Consider the following 13296-nt stretch of genomic DNA (forward strand, 5'->3'; position numbering starts at 1 on the left):
TGCACACAATATTCCGAGTGTGGCCTAACCAAGGTTCTATACAGCTGCAGCATGACATCCCAGCTTTTATACTCAATACCCCTGCCAATGAAGGCAAGCATGCCATATGCCTTCTTGACTATCTTATCCACCTGCATTGCCACTTTCAATGACATGTGGACCTGTACATCCAGATCCCTCTGCCCATCGATGCACTTAAGGGTTCTGCCATTTATTGTATAATTCCTACCTCTATTAGACCTTCCAAAATGCATTACCTCGCATTTGTCTGGATTAAACTCCTATCTGCCATTTCTCCGCCCAAGTCTCCAACCGATCTATATCCCGTTGTATCATTTGACAGTCCTCTTCACTATCTGCAACTCCTCCAACCTTAGTGTCATCTGCAAACTTACTAATTAGCCCAGTTACATTTTCCTCCAAATCATTTATGTATACCACAAACAGCAAAGGTCCCAGCACTGATCCCTGCGGAACACCACTAGTCACAGCTCTCCATTCAGAAAAGCACCCTCCACTGCTACCCTCTGTCTTCTATGACCAAGCCAATTCTGTATCCATCTTGCCAGCTCACCTCTGATCCCGTGCGACTTTACCTTCTGTACCAGTCTGCCATGAGGGACCTTGTCAAAGGCCTTACTGAAATCCATGTAGATAACATCCACCGCCCTTCCATCGTCGATCATCTTTGTCACTTCCTCTGCCGTTTCACCAATTTTCTCAAACCCCAGTAGTACTGCTTGCTTTTGGTGACCAATTGTGAGAAAGGGAAGTATATTAGAACCCTAGTTACCATGCATTTTTACAATTGTTTCTGGGAAGAAAATGGCATCGCTTTGAGTCTTTTACAAAATGATTTTACAGAATGATAACACATAGAAATTGTTTTAATGTTTTGGTAGTAGCTTGCAGTAATTTCTTTGCTTTCATCTTGCTGCAGCATGTGACGATGGTTACAAGTTAGAGAATGGAACCTGTGCACCGTAAGTAGACTGTAAAATAATCCTTACCTTGATCGCAAATGTAAGAAATCATTAACATGTGAAAAAGCTTATTGATTTCTCTTTGTTTTATTTAACAGTTGTATGTTTGGATTTGGTGGATTCAACTGCAAAAATCGTAAGTTTACAGTTTTACTTTATGTTTTATACAATGTGAAATCAAATATTCAGTAAATTTGAATATTTTGGTTTACAGTTCCCCTCACGGGATCATAATACAGTTCACAAAAAGAACTAATGGATTGCACTTGGGCTTATGTTTTCTGGTGAGTGGTGATGGAATCAAAAATTGAGAACAATAGCATGTGTGCCCTAGCCAGCTCATTCATAATATATGAACATAAATAATGAGGAGCCATGGGACACAACTTAGTTATTTGAATTGTCAATGCTAACGTGATACTCCCAAAAGATAAAGTGTTGAGCATTCTGGTTGACACCATAAATGAGATATGGATTGACTTCCATAGCTCTTCATTGGAATCTTGGGCAAGATTCTTTTCTTTTATGGGATGTGAGCATCACTGGCAAAGCCAACATTTATTACCCATCTCTAATTGCCCTTGAGAAGGCACTGGTGAGCCACATTCTCAAACCACTGCAATCCATCTGGTGTAGGTGCACCATTCTGCTATTAGGGATATGCCCCAGGATTGTGACTCAGCTACAGTGAAGGAATGGTGATATTGTTCCAGTAGGACGGTGTGTGACTTTGAGGAGAACTTGCAGGCAATGATGTTCCCATGCACCTGTTGCACTTGTCCTTCTAGGTGGTAGTGTCAGGAAGATATAATAATTTTCATATAATAAGTACAAATAATAAGTACAAATTGTAAATTTGTATGGCAAATAGTTGTGGCAGCTGTTTGAAGTTTCCCCCTGGGATTTGGGCAGCTTGGCATTTACCATCTACCTGCCATAATAGCAGAGGTCACAAGAATGGAAGCTGCTATTGACAGAGCCTTGGTGAGTTGCTGCCTTGCATCTTGTAGATGGTACACACTGATGCTTGTGAATGTTTAAGGTGGGAGTTGGGTTGCTGATCAAGTGGACTGCTTTGTCCTGGATGGTATCGAGCTTCTTGAGTTTTATTGGAGCTGTTGGTACTGAACACTGTGCAATCATGAACAAACATCCCCACTTCTAACCTTCAGCAAAATTGTGCCACACAAGTGCCACTCAATGACCATCTCCAACAAGAGAGAATCTAACCACCACTCCTTGATGTTCAGTGGCATTACCATCGTTGAATCCCTCACTATCAACAACCTGGGTATTACCATTGACTAGAAACTGAACTGGACTAGCCATATAAATACTGTGGCTACAAGAACAGGTCAAAGGCTAGGGATCCTGCAGCGAGTAACTCACCACCTGACTCCCCAAAGCCTGTCCACCAGGTACAAGGCACAAGTCAGTATTGTGATGGAATACTCTCCACTTGCCTGGATTTGTGCAACTTCAACAACAGTCAAGAAGCTCAACACCATCCAGGTCAAATCAGTCCACTTGATTGGCACCACATCCACAAATGTTGACTCCCTGCACCACCAACGCACAGAGGTAGCAATGTGTACCATCTATAAGATGCACTGCAGGAACTCACCTAGTGTCCTTAGACAGCACCTTTCAAACCCATGGTGCTGCCAATTGGAAGGATAAGGGCAGCAGATAGATGGGAACACCACCACCTGGAAGTTCCTCATCTAAGCTACTCACCACCCTGACTTGGAAATATATCGCCATTCCTTCAGTGTCACTGGGTCAAAATCCTGGAACCCCCTTCCTAACAGCACTGTGGGTGTACCTACACCACTGGGACTACAGTGGTTCAGGAAGGCAGCTCACCACCACCTTCTCAAGGGTAATTATGGAGGGGCAATAAATGCTGGCCTAGCCAGCGATGCCCACATCCCATAAGTGAATTAAAAAAACACACTTTGAAAGGTTGGTCAGACACTCAGATAATGCGCGAGGTGGATTTGGATGTTCTGGTGGTGTGAAAGGGTTGCTGGTAGTTGTACAGGTCCCATCTTTCCTCTCATGTGGTGTCCAGAAGAGCACGCCCCACAAAAAAAGGTTTTATACTTATCTTTTGGGGCCTAGGTGTTAGTAGTTTTCAGTGGTTGTAGAGAGCACAGCTCTGTTGGGGTCCGTGATGTGTTATGACACAGCAGTTGATAAAGCTGAGTTATTTAAAATCCCAGAGGGAAACTTTAAACAATTGTCATAACCCATATTTTTAAGTGGTATGTTTGAGATGCAGCCCTAAATTCAGGAATCAGACCACCAATTCTCAAGAGGTTTTTATATTAAACCAAATGAAACATTTTATTAAGTTACAACACATTAAACACAAACACATGGCTACAAATTACTATCATAACTTTTAACAAATTCTGAGACTAATCTCCTCTAAGGCAATAGCAACTCATAGGTTTTAAGGAGACACCAGACAAAGCACTTTCACCTTACAAATTCAAAATGAGGTTCCTTTCACTTTGGTTTCTTTGCAGAGACAGCGGTAAGCTTACAGGCTTTGATCTTACATTGCCTCTGCCCTGTACACATGAAACTGCTATCTGTTATACCTAGCCTATTTCATTGAATGTAAATTCTAATTGTGTCACCAGCCCCTTTGAATCCCACCTCTTCTAACAATAAACCCCCTTTCATAGTACCAATTTTATTAGTAATATAAACATTGCTTGGTCTCTGCTAGCTAGGTGCCAGATTTCACTCCCCTTCTTGAATGCTCTATTCAACAAAATGCAAATGCACTTCACCTCTCTTACATCTCAAAACTAGTATATATCAAAGCACCCAGACTAGCTGGTTTTAATCCAATTAAGACACAAGTACAGACTAACCCTCTATTTATAAAAAAAAATTCCAATAACATTACATGCATTAATAGCTTCACGACAGATGGAAATCACTAACCCTGGGATGCACACCTGCAGATTTCCAGTCCCAAAGAGTTTCAGCCTGTCATTATGTAGCTCACTGGTTTGACCACAGGAGGGAGGCAGATTCACAGTTTTTACATAAAGTTATATGTGTCGGCATTTTTGTGCAAGGATCACTGTTGGGTTCTGGCACTGTTTCTACACAATTGCTTTGTCTTCAGAAATGTAAAAGAATAATTTAAATATGTTTTGTATAAATTAATTTCCCTTTAAATATGAATTCTTAAATACTTAAGGTATAAACATGTCTGCCTTGTATTTCACCAAATATCAGATTTTTAAATGACAGAGCAAGCTTCAGAGGCTGAATGGCAAACTCCTGCTCCTAATTAATATGTTTGCATGTTCTTCCTCTAGAATTTGCAGATAAAGAAGGGCGCAGAGCAGAGCACCCATAGATACTATTTAGACTAAGTATAGTTGGAGTTTAGCAGGGAAGTACCAAAATGGGAAGTGGGGTGCAATTTTAAAAAGACATGTTGCCTTCAATTGTGGAAGCAAAAAACACAGCAAAGAACCAGAAAAAAAAACTCTCTATATCAAAATACAACTACAACTACCAAGCTTACCCAATTAAGAAAAAACAATTACTATCCAGCATTCTTTTGATGTGGGTGATGAAGAACAGTAATGGTATTGAGGGAGTATTATGGAGCCAGCACCCCATTAATAAATTTTGTGGGGTCTAAGTGAGCCTTAGGTGCACAGGACCTCAGCACACCAGGCAATGCCCTAATGTATTAATATACACAGCAAGCCTGTTATGGCACCGTGGTTGGTAAATGCTGAACTGCTTAGATCTCAGTGGGAAACTTGAAACAGCTGCCACAACTGTTTTGCAATCTGTATTTTTATTTTGACATGCGTGCTTTGAATTCAGTAGTAATAAGTACACTGAGTCTTACAGGTCTTTTACAAAACTAAATTAAACATTTATTAATAGAAGAGAAGATTTTAAGCACATACATAGGTCTACAAATTATTACTATGGTAACTCCTAGCTCCCCTAATTAATCTGACTCCCAGTTACAACTCCGTTAAGGCACCAATAAAAACAAATAAATTTCAAGAGACCCAGGCAAAGCACACAATACCCTGGACAGTGATATTCACAGTGAGTTTTCATAGCTTTGGTTCCTGTAGACAGCAGCTTGGTACATTGAGGCTGGAGGCTTTTCATACTTGTCAGATCTTACAATGCCTTCCTCCTTACACATAACCTCATCTTCTTTATATAGATTTCTCCTTTTTAATGTAAATCCCATTGTCCTAATATGCCTTTGCAACTTTACTTTTCCCATAAAATAAATCTCTCACAGTACTCATATTATCAATATCTTTGGGAAAAATAAACACATTGTTTGGCTTAACTTCTTATGGCTAGGTGTAACCTCCCATCATCTCTTTGAAATTCAAACGACGATTTATCTCAAAATGCAAATGTTCCTCACACCTCACATCCTAAAACTTCAGCCATGTTTACGAATTTAGCATTTCAAACCTAGCTTCTCTTTTGATAGCTCAAAAGCTCCGGACTAGCTGTCTGCAATTCAATTAAAACCCCCGCACACACAACCGCACACATACACACACATACAAACAGAAACTGCTCCAAACCCCCACTATTAACTTACCTTTACAATAAATCACAACAATATTATGAAAATTATTACATTTTCATGACAAGGCCTCACTGCCCATTAACTACTCAAGTCTGCTGTGTGCCATTGAGCATCATGCTAGCAGTTTTGAGCATTGAATTGTCAACTCTAATATCTTTCATGTTGCACATGATGGTTTTAACTGCTCTGCTCCGGGTTAGGGATGAGCATGTGAGGTGTTTAGCTTCAGTTGGTCAAATCAGGTCTTCACTTCAGCGACAAAGAAAAATGAGAAAACCCAACACTACTGATTTCAGTAGCGAAAGCCAAATTCGACATGTTCAAACCTAATATATAAGTAAGTTCTGTTTCAGAAAATCATCAATAAAGAAGATAAGACACATTTGTGAACTCTAGACGTTACTGCCCTTAAAATTAGTGCATCAAGGAACATTGTGAGATAGCAAAATAAAAATGCCATTTTCTCTTGCCCTTATTTGAAAGAAAACCTTCTTCTCCCTTATTTTTAGCTTACAAGCTCATTACTGTGGTGATTGCTGCAGCTGGTGGAGGATTGCTGCTTATCTTGGGCATTGCATTAACTATCACATGTTGCAGGTAGGTATGAGGACTCAGCCTTTGCACCATCCAGTTGTTTCATCACAGTTTGTCGACATAGCAGTCTTATCCAATATACGTTCAGGGGGACTTGTGCAATATTTGCATAGAGTTATGTGCAATTTGAAATATGGTTATAACATGCTTTAGATATCCCAATAATGCATTGAATCATAAAGGCGATGATTATGCAGTTTACAGACCCATGTGAACTTTCCGTTTATATAACAGCTTGGAACAGCTTAATCCTAAATAGACATTAATTTTTATAATACAAGCTGTGTTTTCAATTGCTCTCAAACTTTTTCATCCATGGACTACTTAAGTGAGGCAAAAGATTCTATGGATCACTGACCAACCCTACCTCACCCATATTTCACCCGCCAGCACAGAATAACTCATCAGAATTAATGGGAGCTTCGGGAAACTATAATTATTTTGCTGCCTTTTCGCTAGTGGATTTAATAAACCTATGTGCATTCATTTTTTTTAAATTAACTATCAGAAGTAAATTATTTATTCATACCAGAAACAAAGTTTCATATTATAAACATGAATATACTGCAAGAGAACATGTTTATTTGAAAAATTCTAATAAAATATCATAATAAACTTCTTCTGAGAAACTAATGCTTATCTTACAGATATATTAACCAAACAAAATCAACAGAAACATAAATCTTGTTTATAAAAATACATTATTGTTGTTTCTGCTTATGATGACTCTTGCTGTGCACACCGGAGCTTGTCCGGTTCTGTGAGATCACAAGCGTTGTGGGGATGAGGATTCTGGTCTGTTCTCTCATATGACCTCCCAGATCGTGTTGCACCTCAGCGACTTGCATTCTTGATAAGCCTGTGAACAATCACTGGTCTGCAGACCACACTTTGGGCAGAATTTTATGCTTTGCTGTCGGGCACATGCCCGACCCAGTTGGCGTAAAACAGCGTGAACTTCCTGACGTCATCCAGCCCAGGCGCAATCTTCAGGTCGGCGGGTGCACACGTGAGTCGGAGCCAGGCCCGCCATAAATTAAGGGCCCATTTGAACCCTGTTTTACATTGTGCGGTTTTGCGCTCGTCACACAGGCAGGCAGGCAGCCCACATTTTGCAAATCCTCAAGCAAGGGCCGGGTAAAAAGGGTCAGCAGTATTGCCAGTGTGAGCGGTGAGGAGTTTAGGAAGTAGTTTGCTGCTGGTTGCTTATTTGAACTTGGCAGCTTCATCTCTGCTCTGAGCTTCATTCTTTAGCATTTCTAGGCTTCATTTCAGGACTCATTTGTGTCTCCAAGGCCCCTGGGGGATTTTGACTGTGTGGACTCTATCAGGTATCAGACAGCCTTCTGTTACCCTGGTAATGGGGATTGTGGTCTCCGCTGGAGGCACCTCCTCTGAGAAGGAGGAGAGGGGCAGAAGGGAGAGGAGGCCAGGTGTCCCAATGCAGCTTCCAGGGGAGTGACCTGTGGGAGGAGAGGCGCAGGCACAAGGGGCGCAGGGCCAGCAAGTAGTCCAAAGCGTAAGGGGCGCAGAAGATGCCACTATTCCACTGCCAGGGTTTACAGGCAGTGATGCAGCTATCTTAATATGTCCGAGGTGCAATGCCGAAGGACGCTCCGCCTCTCAAGGGAGACAGTGACCTCGATTTGTCAGATGATTGGATCTGAGATCACCTGCAACTGTGTGGGTGGACACCACAAGCCAGTGGCTCTGAAGGTCACAATGGCCCTCAACTTCTATGCCTCTGGCTCTTTCAAGGGATCTTGACGCAGCTGCACAGGCCACAGAGGATGAATCCAGTAGTGAATCAGAAGAGGAGCACGGTGAGGAGAACGCTGACGGTGTGGAGGCCGACATCTGTACCCTTCAGGGAGGCAGGGGCACCAGGGATGCCTTGATCCAATGCTCCTTCAGCTAGGCTGCCAAATAACTGCTCCCACCTCATGCCAGGGCTGCTGCCGCCTCCATCCCAGATGTCTGAAATTACCTTTTCATTTGTACCCAAAGTCCACTCAGTGCCTGTGCAATAAAGTTTAGAGCGACTTACGTCCAGCGATACAGACTGGTGTACCCTGTACCAAAAAAATACAAAGGTGAAGCATACTCAGGCCATTAGGACAAAAACAGAGTTTATCTCATGTCTACAATCCACAAAAATTAACTTCACATTCTTAATTCCAGACCAGAAAACACGAGAAAAACATTACACTATGGAAGCCTTGGTACCCCTCACCACCCCCCCCCCCCCACCACCACCACCACCACCACCCCGACCACCACCACCATCCCTGGCACCAGCATTGGAGACAGCCTGCTGACTCTGGTGTCTTGTTGGCCTTGATGACCTTGGCGGTCGTCCTCTGGCCCGTGGAGCCTGTCCTGGCCCCGCCTGGGAGGGAGTGGCCACTTCCACGGCTGGCATCTCCCCAGTCTTTGCAGCCTCATGAGATGCCACAGTTACTGGCAGAGGGGTGGAGGAGCTGCTGCCATCACCCAGGGCTCCCTGAGAGGAGCCCGCAGCGATGACAAGCAGCTCATGCGCCAATGTGGGATCGCTCTGGGCCACCCTGCTTACCATTGGTGGACAGGCACCTCACTGGGATACTGGGAGCCTCATCCATCTCCCACACTGGCACTGACCACCTGAGGTCATTGCCTGTGTGAGGGCTTGCAGGTCCGAACGCAACCCCAGGAACCTCTGATTCTGTCTGGAGCTACCTCTCCATGAGACTTGCTGCTCTGAATGGAGGAGGCAGTGCGCTCGGCCATGAGGGTCAACACAGTAATCATGCTCCACATGGCAAGTAGGCCCTCATAAATCTCCACCAGATCCTCCACATCCTGCTGGATATCCAGCATCTGCCACCTAATGGATGACTCCAGAGGCTCATCATCTGCCTTCGACTGGGGGATGGCCAGACCTAACACTTCAACACACTGATCCATGCCAACACAGTACTCACCCATCCCGAGCACAGGAGTTCATTAAACCTTTTGTGGTACTGCACCCATGTGCACCGCACAACATCGTGGCTGCTGACCTGCGCTGCCACCTCCTCCCAAGCTCTTTTTGTTAGATGCAGTGGCAGTGGCCTCCTCCTTCCATCTCTGGGGACAAGGGTGCCCTTCCTGGCAGCCACCTCCTCCAGGAGGACCCCGAGGCACTCATCTGAAAACCGGGGGAAGGGAGGTGCTAAGTGCCCACCTAACCTGCCCTCCTGCCAGGCGTCTCCAGCCACACTTGTTGCCATAATGTCAGTTTTCACAATGCAGAAGATATGTTCTTCCCTGGCAGCCTTCAAGGTGCTGCCTGTGCCGTTTTGAAACCGGCCGCGTGTCACCATTGGACCTGGCGGCTGTCAGGCCCCCACCCCTGCTCGCCCTTTCCCAACCATTGGGCGAGCCTTAATTGGCCAGTGTGAAATCAGGTTCTGGGGCTAATTGCGGGTGGCGGCCCATTTCCCGACCGGTCGCGGGCCCACTGATTGCACCAGCCCACCAAAGTGCAATTCAGGCCTTTGAGAACCACTGACCTGTGACATGATGGGACCAAAAGTTTCCACATAGCTTTGGCTCATATAATGAGAGACTGTTAAAAGAAGTGGCTGTGGAAATGAGTTTAGTGGGATCAGATGAAAGGAAAAAATAACTTATTCTGAAGAGTTTCTACTGTGGATTCAACCTCAGAGCTGGAACTACTTCTGATGGTATTATACATCCTTTAGCACACTGATTCACAGTGCTGAAGTTTAACTTTGTGCAAGGATCTGTGTAATGTGGTCACAGTGTAAATGGGCTACAAATGACAACTGATAGAAAGTGTACAAAATGTGAGAGAAACCCAGTTGCATCTTCTTCGCATTCTGACCTTGAAATATTCTGGAAGGTCTGCTGCAAAAGGAAGATGAGGTAGTTAGGAAGGCAAATGCAATGTTGGCATTTATTTCGAGAGGACTAGAATATAAAAGCAGGGATGTGCTGCTGAGGCTTTATAAGGCTCCGGTCAGATTACATTTAGAATATTGTGAGCAATTTTGGGCCCCGTATCTCAGGAAGGATGTTCTGGCCCTGGAGATGGTCCACAGGAGGCTCACAAGAATGCTCCCAGGAATGAAAGGTTTAACATATGAGGAACGTTTGAGGACTCTGGGACTCTACTCGATGGTGTTTAGAAGGATGATGGGGGGATCTGATTGAAACTTACAGAATACCGAAAGGCCTGGATAGAGTGGACGTGGGGAAGATGTTTCCATTAGTAGGAGAGACTAGGACCTGAGGGCACAGCCTCAGAGTAAAGGGAAGACCTTTTAGAACAGAGATGAGGAGAAACTTCTTTAGCCAGAGAGTGGTGAATCTATGGAATTCATTGCCACAGAAGGCTGTGGAGGCCAGGTCATTGAGTGTATTTAAGACCGAAATAGATAGGTTCTTGATGGTAAGGGTATCAAAGGTTATGGGGAGAAGGCGGGAGAATGGGGTTGAGAAACTTATCAGCCATGATTGAATGGCAGAGCAGACTTGAATGGCCTAATTTCTGCTCCAATGTCTTTTGGTCTTTTTTTGGTCAAGTAGCTGCCAATCTAAAGAAACTTCCAATAACAAATAAATTGCACTCACAGGAATTACCCAGGCAGGGGCCTTTAAAGAATGAGGCAAGCTAAACGTTAAAGTTGTACTCTTGTTCCCAACTACCTGTGAATCATCAACACGAGCAATCAAACAGGTACTTCCTTATAGAACAGCAAACAGATAAACATAGTTAATGGCAGTAATAAATGAAACCTTCATAGACTATATCATGAGTTTTACAACGTAGTAATGGTTTCTGCACTGTACTTCACCTGGTGTCACTGGCACATTGAACCCCCCAATATCTAGGCATTTTGATTATTATACAAGTGTGTGATTGGAAAACGTGGCCATTATGTGATTAGCTTATTAGATCAGTTTAAAAATTTAGAATTTACGAACAAATATTTTGCAACCAGTTGCTAATGTTGAACATGAAGCTTATACAACAACTTCAACAACAACAGGTTGTATTTATATTACACCTTGAATATAATAAAATGTCCCAAGGCACTTCACAGGAGTATTATAAAGCAAAATATCACATGGAGCTACATTTGGAGAAATTAGGTCAGATGACCAAAAGCTTGGTTAAAGACGTAGGTTTTAGGGAGTGTCTTAAAGGAGGAAAGTGAGGTAGAGAGGAGGAGAGATATAAGGTGTGTATTCCAGAACTTAAGGCACAGAAGCCAATGATGGAGCGATTAAAATCAGGGATGCTCAAGAAGCTATAATTAGATGAGTGCAGATATCTTGCGAGGTTGTGGGGCTGGAAGAGTTTATTGAGATAAGAAAGGGCAAGGCCAAGGAGTGATTTGAAAACAAGAATGAGAATTTTGAATGAAGATGTTGCTTGACAGGGAGCCAGTGTAGTTTAATAAGCATATGGTGATAGAGGCACAGAGCTTGGCGTGAGTTAAGACACAGGCAGCAAACTTTTGGATGACTTCAAGTTTATGGAGTATGGAATGTGGGAGACCAGCCAGGAGCATGATGGAATAGTCAAGTGTAGAGGTAACAAAAGCATATTAAATAAAAGCTAAAATAAATATTATATTAAGTAAAAACAAAAAAGGTAGAAAATACATGGCAGATCAGGGATGTGTAAAGTTTCCAGTATGTTGGGTGCGTACTTTTCATCAGAACTGAGGACTGAAAGTTTATGTCATTAGTTCAAAGCAATAGTGATAGTAACCTGAAACTTCAGACTCCGAATACTGATCTAAAGAAATACATAGTGGTAGTCAAACATTGTAATAGCTAAAGACAACAATGCTGTTGACAACAGTTTTGTTATTTTGCAAAACCTTGCTCTGTATGAATGCTACCCATGTTACTGAAACATTTGTTCTGAATTCTTTTTCTCTCAGGAAAGACAAAAATGATATCAGCAAATTAATCTTCAAGAGCGGTGATTTTCAGAGATCACCATATGCCGAGTTTCCCAAAAATCCCCGGATATCCGTAGAGTGGGGAAGGGAAACAATAGAGATGCAGGAGAATGGAAGCACAAAAAATCTGTTGCAGATGACAGATGTGTACTATTCAGTAAGTATCAAAGCAAAATGTGAACTTTGGACCAGTTTACATTAAGGGTGAAAAAATGTGCATCAATAAAATATTTTCTTTCTCTCCTTGGGTTTCTATCAAAATTCAGCTGAGACTTGAAAATAAAATCTGGCATGAAAAATGCATTAAAACATGCACAATAGGTCATTATGCATAGAAATTTATTTGGATCTAAGTCCCCATGAAAAAAATGAGTTGGATTTTGCCATCAGCAGCAAAGCAATGGCACCCTCTGTTATCTCGAAGAAGTTGTCCACAAGATCCAGTGATCTCTGTGGCACTGATTTCCCCTTTCCTGATAGCAATTCAAGTCTGACACCAAGTAAAGGTGATCTTCTGGTATCCAGCAGCAGCAGTGATGTTAACAAGCAGTGTAAGCAACCAATCACAGACAGCAAACCAAGAAGTTAAAATTCTGAATCCCATCACTTTTAATTTAAATTTTCAGATAGCAAAGCAAATTAACATGATTGGATTTAAATTTAAGCAAAAATGTCATTAAAAAACTTCTAAAAGTATTATTTTTAAAATATGTAGAATCATTTCTACCATAATGGAAAAAGTTGGCATTCCATAAATATGTTAATTTTTCAGGGGAAGTGGTTTGTCAGTAATTATGAAACTACTATGCTGTTTAAAAGCCCATTACATCTGGATTTCCACCTTATTCTGTACATGTGCATGTTAAAACTATACAGAGGTGTTTATAGAAGCATGCTAGACATGTGCATAATACTACTGGACATTGTAATTTCCAGGCTTAACAGTTAATAAATCATGGCCTAGAAATTTGTGCATTCGTCGGGTCTCCTAACCTTCCAAGCAGGAAGTGCGCACAAATTTCCCTCTGGAAGTGAACAGCCTGCCATATTTGATAATGTGGTTGCAATGATACCAAGAGCACACCTTGGGAACATTCAAAAGTGGAAATAATTTGTTTACCATAGGGTCCTGTGCTTCTAGCAGGGCCTG

The 13296-nt window shown here is 42.5% G+C and overlaps 1 protein-coding gene across 1 annotated transcript in view; it reads left to right on the plus strand.

Moving 5' to 3' along the window:
• heg1 (heart development protein with EGF-like domains 1) overlaps positions 1 to 13296 on the plus strand; it is a 116983-nt gene that overhangs the window by 98450 nt on the left and 5237 nt on the right. The window contains exons 9-12 of the mRNA XM_041200236.1: positions 941 to 983; positions 1082 to 1119; positions 6102 to 6189; positions 12126 to 12303. Coding sequence (XP_041056170.1) covers positions 941 to 983; positions 1082 to 1119; positions 6102 to 6189; positions 12126 to 12303 — 347 coding nt within the window. The remainder of the gene's footprint in view (positions 1 to 940; positions 984 to 1081; positions 1120 to 6101; positions 6190 to 12125; positions 12304 to 13296) is intronic.

This window comes from Carcharodon carcharias, chromosome 12, assembly GCF_017639515.1.
Source record: "Carcharodon carcharias isolate sCarCar2 chromosome 12, sCarCar2.pri, whole genome shotgun sequence".
Classification (NCBI taxonomy): Eukaryota; Metazoa; Chordata; class Chondrichthyes; order Lamniformes; family Lamnidae; genus Carcharodon; species Carcharodon carcharias.